The following is a 6,748-nucleotide window of genomic DNA, read 5'->3' as shown; positions in this document are numbered from 1 at the left end:
TGCCTCGGTCGTATGCAGTCCTGATTGTGGCGCTCACCTGCACGGCGCCAAACACGCATACGACCATCATTGGCACCAAGGCAGAAGCGACTCTCATCGCTGAAGACGACACGTCTCCATTCGTCCCTCCATTCACGCCTGTCGCGACACCACTGGAGGCGGGCTGCACGACGTTGGGGCGTGAGCGGAAGACGGCCTAACGGTGTGCGGGGCCGTAGCCCAGCTTCATGGAGACGGTTGCGAATGGTCCTCGCCGATACCCCAGGAGCAACAGTGTCCCTAATTTGCTGGGAAGTGGCGGTGCGGTCCCCTACGGCACTGCGTAGGATCCTACGGTCTTGGCGTGCATCCGTGCGTCGCTGCGGTCCGGTCCCAGGTCGACGGGCACGTGCACCTTCCGCCGACCACTGGCGACAACATCGATGTACTGTGGAGACCTCACGCCCCACGTGTTGAGCAATTCGGCGGTTCGTCCACCCGGCCTCCCGCATGCCCACTATACGCCCTCGCTCAAAGTCCGTCAACTGCACATACGGTTCACGTCCACGCTGTCGCGGCATGCTACCAGTGTTAAAGACTGCGATGGAGCTCCGTATGCCACGGCAAACTGACTGACACTGACGGCGGCGGTGCACAAATGCTGCGCAGCTAGCGCCATTCGACGGCCAACACCGCGGTTCCTGGTGTGTCCGCTGTGCCGTGCGTGTGATCATTGCTTGTACAGCCCTCTCGCAGTGTCCGGAGCAAGTATGGTGGGTCTGACACACCGGTGTCAATGTGTTCTTTTTTCCATTTCCAGGAGTATATGACTAAGTTTAAAATTCGGTATTTATAGGTCATTTTTCATTTGAAACCGTATAATGTATATATCAATGCAATCAGGAAAGACTATAAAATTTAATAAAGTCATAAAAAATTCGATTTTTCCACAATTTATAAATACCCTGTATCCTTAAAGGCATTCTTGACTAACTTCAACTCACGACGTCCAGTCTCAAAGGTAACTAACGCTCGCGATCGTTGAAGCGTGTATTTAACGCCATTGTATCGCCATAGTAGCGCTACTAGCACAACAGCTCGCATGCGACTGGCGTGACACTTGGATAGACATCATCTTTCAGATGTAGAAGCACGCTAACCAGCTTTCGTCTAGGCCGTCCAACTGCTTCTTTGTGTTGCGATTTTTTTTCTGTCAGTGTATTTCTAACGTCAGGATGGACAATTAAATAATCAATACATTGGTTCTGACATTCGAAAAATATACTTTTTCATCTCGTTAAGTGATTTTTGTTTCGATGATTTTAGTGCTCAACAAGAAGAGACATAAGATAGACACTACTCTTGTAGAAAGTTTCTGTATCTGTCACTGCAGAGCTACTTGTCGGAATGCGAGGTGTAGGTCGCTTGAGAAGAGCCAGGAGCGGGTGTACGAGAATGGACAAGTCTGCTGCCTCGCGCTGCGGGACAGTAGTGGGTGTGAGCGGCAGCTCCCAGAGGACGCGGCGGATTAGCGGCACAGAGCGCGCGTGATGCCGATGCGGCCAAACAGTCCCCCGTGACGCGAGCTCGGCACGCCGCATCGATTCGCGGTTCGCGGCCGCGGGCGCACCACGCGTGCGGGCCGGGCCGGGCCGGGCTGGCCAAGACTGCCGCCGCCTCACGCGCAAATTAATCGCTCGCATTAAATGCCAGATCCGTCTCGCGCGCTCTCCCCTGCAATCGATGACGGACCCACCGAGGCGACCGCCCGAGCAGCACACACGATGCTGGCTATCACACGCACACACACACACACACACACACACACACACACGTGTGGCCGCCTCGCTTTTAATGCTGTTTGCTCTCCGGCTTGTGCGCTCGCGCGAGCGCGCGCGCGCGCGTGCGCCCGCGCGGGCGCTTCCAGTATAAACACTACGTCAGAATGTATTTTAACTAAATTAGTCCATGTTCTGAAATGAATCTCATAAATATATTTACTCAGAGAAAATTAATTAGAATTTAAATGGAATTTTTGATGAACTCGGTTGTGTAAATCATTTTTCAAACCCATTTTGTTAATCGAGTTCAAAAAATTGTGATTGGAAAATGATAGTATTAAAACAGATGCCTCACTCCCCCTTTTTGTTTCTCTGTATACACGGGCGGGAAAAAAAAAGAAACGGGGTTTAAAAATATGTCTGCTCGGGATTATTACGACCTTTTTTGTTGATACGGAGATTGAAATCGGCGCGGGACGGGTACGAGTCGGGGCCGGTTGTGCGCATCTCTGCGGAGGGGAAGGCGCCCCTCGCGGGTGGGGAGAGGGCCCTCTCCCCTCCGCGGAGCGCGGCCGCGGGCGCCGTGGTGGGGGCGGCGGGCCGCGTGGTGGGGGCGGCACGGGCCCCCGAGCGCTAACCGGCGCGCCGGCGGCCCTCCCGACAACTACTCCGTAGTGCAACGTGCCCGCGCCAACACGTCGAGGCCCGCGAGTCGGTCCACCGCTGAGCCGCCTGCCCACCTTGCCAGCCCACCTGGCCCAGCGCCGCCCGCAGCAGCAGCAGCTGTAGTGCTCAGCCGCGCCCGACCGCCGCGCGGCTACACCGCTCCCGGCAGCAGAGCAGAGGAGCAGGAGGAGAGGAAGCGCGCCGTGGGCGAGAGGATCCCGAACAGAAGCCAGCGTGGAACAGCCGGCGCTGTCGCTGTACCACGTACAGCGTCCCTGGGGGCCCTGCCAGGCTATGGAGGCTAGCTACTGCATGGGCACCGATGTAGACGTCTGTCGGATGTTCGATCAGTACCTGTACAAGGTGAGTGCGTGCCGTGCCAGGTTGAATCTCGCGCGCAGTCCGCCCAGTGCGTGCGTGGGTGGGTGTGTGTGCGGCCGCCGCCGCATCTCGCTGCCTCGCGTGTGTGTGTCTACGATGCCAGTGCGCTAGGAGACGCTTCTACTCTGTACCGTGTGAAACAACCCGTTTATCGTCTACAAAGTGCCATGTGCCTCCGGGAGTATTACAATAAGCGTGCGGTGATTAGACGAGTGTCGCAACAGTGCAGCACCCTACACTAGCCCCTTTCCCGAGGGTGATGTTATACTCTTGTGATTTCTGAGATTGTACGGCGTAATTGACATATAACATATTTATGGGTTTACATTCAAATGGACAATAGCATTTCTTTGCACAGTAACAAGGCAGCAAACACCTTTGAGATCATCGTTCGCTGCCCTGTCGAAAACCCCAGATCGCGTCCCAAACTATTAGGTGTAAAAAATCAGATCGTCATCCCGAATGAACACCCCGAAATATACATTCTGCGTGTCGAGTGTGATGGTGAAGTAGACACTTTCCTTTAATTTATCGTTCATTCGAGACTTGCGGGCTCGAAATATGATTGTTAGGATTTTGCCTGTTATTACAGTCTTGGCATGAAATTAGTATAGTCGTGAGAGCGTCCAGCCTGCTTCTTTTTATTTTTTTATTTACTTGACAAGTGATACTGTTAATCTCATAAAGTGAGTAATCCAGATCTCATGTCTGAAGACAGTGCAATGTTCTGTCGACGCATCTATCGGGTGAAACTATCCAGTGATTAAACGTATTACACACGCGTTTGGTAGAACCGCAATTCAAATCCCAATTTTACCACTGTAGTTTAATATCCTTCAAATCACTTGAGGCGAATATCGGGATGGTTTCATAGCGAAATGAAAACTGACGGACAGCAGAATTAAATCTCCTTCTCTTCTCGTCAGATGTCTTGTAAAATGTAAGTTATAGTTGGTTCGATAGATAAGTACCCGTTTTTACAACTCTGTGACGTATTAGCGTCTCCGTTTGGTAAGTACTGCTCAGTTGCTCGCAAACTACCATTTCGTTTCCCTGTTGGAGATAACATTGCCTTGTGCGTTAATAGCTCGGGAAAAATAAATCACTGTGTCAAGACATGGAGATAAAGTTAGGGGATCGGAATAAGAGAACTTTGTGATCAGTCAACACCTGTTGGGGAGGCGGCCAGTTCAGTGACCCCCGCCGCCCGCCTCCTGGACGCCCCGCGCAAGAGGGTTGTTTGTATTAAAAAGTAATTACCCGCCAGGCGGAACACTATTTGCCGAGAAAGACTGCCCCGCTGCTCCTTGCCGCGCTCCCGTTGCTCACGGGTTCGAGTCGTAAAGTCATACCTTGTTGCCAGTGCGAGACCAACTTGCCTCATCAGCATTAACTACCGGTTTTCGGTATGCCGCATTCTATCAGAGTGTCGTTTTCGTTCAGAAATCAATGGCTATACGAGTTTCAGAACGTTCGAGCACTTGCTGTTGCTTCACCTTAATAGTCCTCGCGTTCCAGTAAGCGCGCGATATATCTCATCGCTGCCTCCAAACAAGGTGAGCACGGTGGTTAACAATGCGTATCCTATGTTCAAACGGTGTACGTGTCCTGGCTCGGCCTTATAAATGCAGTGGGCAGTGTTCGCGTATGCATAATGTAGTATAGCGCGCACGTCGCGTTCAGTCGCCTGCCACGAAATAATGTCCCGATATTTTACCTTGCGAAACGGAATTATAAAGCGGTAGCCCCTAGTGTAGAGCTCTTTTCAGAGCTTCTACTCTTCTCGCGCCACTGATACCGGTCTTACTTTACGGCCAGGAGATTAATGAGTTTCAGCGCGTCGGATATGCCGTCTCCGAAGATGAAACTGTGTGTCCCATGTAGCTGACGCCATATAAAGGCTGTATGGTGCGCTCGTAATTTACGATACGAGAGGGTGTCGCTGCCGGAGGAGAGGGTGGACGGCAGAGAGGGGCGGAGGGGCGATGTCGGAACGGGAAGTGCTTCTCTGCGCGTGCGGTGCCGCACGGAATGCGCCCAAATTCACGCCTAGGTTTTCCGCGTGTGATTGCGACAGTCAGCAACGGAGCTCGCCGGTACCTTGAAATCACCTCTTCGTGCCTGCACTGCTTCTGGACACTAGTGGTTGTACCTTCTACTAACGGTAAAGACGCAGCACTCAAAGGTGGTGCAGAATTTTTCGTAACTTTTGTAAGTGACGTCTATCTTAAGGTTCTTATCTCAACGAACTCCGAACTGTTACGAGTGGCAAGGCGCGCGGTAGTACATTACGGCCGCCGTAGCTGGGTGTGGCTGAGGACGAGTTCCGCAGCGGCTCTGAACGCCGAAAGTGCTCTTCTTCTGTGCACAGCAGATACAACAGTACTCCTTTTTTCCCCCTCGTTACATCGCTGGAGTCTGAACGGGCTATTGCAACAGATAACGCTTCAGAGCACCGTTTTTTCGTCTTCGCCCGTTATTCCGTCGCATACCGGGCGGGCAGGGAGCGCTCTAAGCTTTCTCGGGCAGGCATTTCTGCTGTTTGGAGAGTGCTGTAGGAGCCTGCGTGGGCCGTCCGCCGCATGACAGCTACAGCTCGGACGGGCAACGCGCGCGCTCCCAAATTATGCCCACTATCTCAATCTCGCTGATGGCCGAATCTCACCGTAATCACTATTCTGCAATCACCGGGGTAATGATACGTTTGTCAGCAATAACTCAGCGGAATGTGTTTTGATTGTCGTAACTGCGGCTGTGCGCCGGCGTCCGCCCGCCCATTGGCTCCGGGGCCGTAATTGTTCTTTATCTGTTGCAGTAAAGTCCGATTACGGTCGCCTCTCATTAGCGTCTTATTGCTCGATCTCGTCTCGTAGACAAAGGTAATTTAATTTTATGTAGCTGCAGGGACTAATTGTAAGTTTTAGTAATCAGTTGATAGCGGACACAGAGCACTTTGTCGCAGAGGCCACACAGCGGCGGCATCCCACGACTGTACAGTTCTGCACACCGGTAGTTCTTGTACCGACCAGTAGGCGGAGAGCAATCTGATTCGAATCATCCCAAAGAGCCCAGTTGTCTAGCCATTTGTACCGAATGAAATAAAGACCAACTTATCGCCACATCTACAGCGCTACCTATTTGTCTGTCGACAGTGCATGTTAAGTTTCTTTCTACATCGTGTATCTGTTCGCTAGTGCATAGAGGCGGGAGAGGAGTAGAAGGAAACTCAACTAAAGTGGGCTTTCTCATTCTTGTCTTGTTCTGACTCGAAAAGTGTTATGTAACCAGTAAAATCTTTAGACTCTATACTGACCTTTGACCCAGCACGGTGGAACAGCAGTTAAGACACTGGACCTTTAGGAAGACTGAGGTTTGAAATTTCCATCCAGCAATCTAAATGTAGATTTTCCGTGGCTTCGCTAAATCGTTTAAGACGAATGCTGGAATGGTTCCTTGAAGTGGGACATGGCCAATTTCTTACCCCATCATGACCTGGTGGGTGTTTGTGCCTCGTCGCTACTGACGTCGTCATTGACGGGACGTCATATTCTAATCTTCGTTCGTTCTTTCCCGATATTTTGTCAATATCATTTGTCCACTAAAAGGGATTTAAAATTATATGTGATGGCCGTACTCATAACGGCACGTGCTGGCCTCGGGAATTTGAAGCTGGTGATAACGTTAAAACGATGCAGCGACCCCAGGTTGGAAGCCGGACACTCATCTTTCGCAGATATTATCCTCCAGATTGAACTAACCGGGCGCGACTCTCTGACCAATGAAAGATTCTTTTCACCACATATCTACACCATTTCGTTACAGCGTGTGCTACAAATGAAGTAGCCGATTGCATCATTTCTGAGAAAGGAACGTAACCGCACAATTCGTAAGTTGCTCTGTTTCCACAACAGCGCTGAAGTCTCCATACCATCATCTCTTCC

General features: G+C 51.5%; 1 protein-coding gene across 3 annotated transcripts in view; it reads left to right on the top strand.

The window, feature by feature from the left end:
- The first annotated feature begins 2,441 nt into the window (after positions 1 to 2,441).
- The window catches only part of LOC126485413 (TOX high mobility group box family member 3-like), a 489,322-nt gene continuing 485,015 nt past the window's right edge, over positions 2,442 to 6,748 (top strand). For all 3 annotated transcript variants that reach the window (XM_050108876.1, XM_050108870.1, XM_050108874.1), the window contains exon 1: positions 2,442 to 2,789. In XM_050108876.1, the coding sequence (XP_049964833.1) occupies positions 2,721 to 2,789 (69 nt within the window). In that variant the 5' untranslated portion in view covers positions 2,442 to 2,720. The remainder of the gene's footprint in view (positions 2,790 to 6,748) is intronic.

Source organism: Schistocerca serialis, chromosome 1, assembly GCF_023864345.2.
Source record: "Schistocerca serialis cubense isolate TAMUIC-IGC-003099 chromosome 1, iqSchSeri2.2, whole genome shotgun sequence".
Lineage (NCBI taxonomy): Eukaryota > Metazoa > Arthropoda > Insecta > Orthoptera > Acrididae > Schistocerca > Schistocerca serialis.
This window is presented reverse-complemented; position numbering and strand designations above follow the sequence as displayed.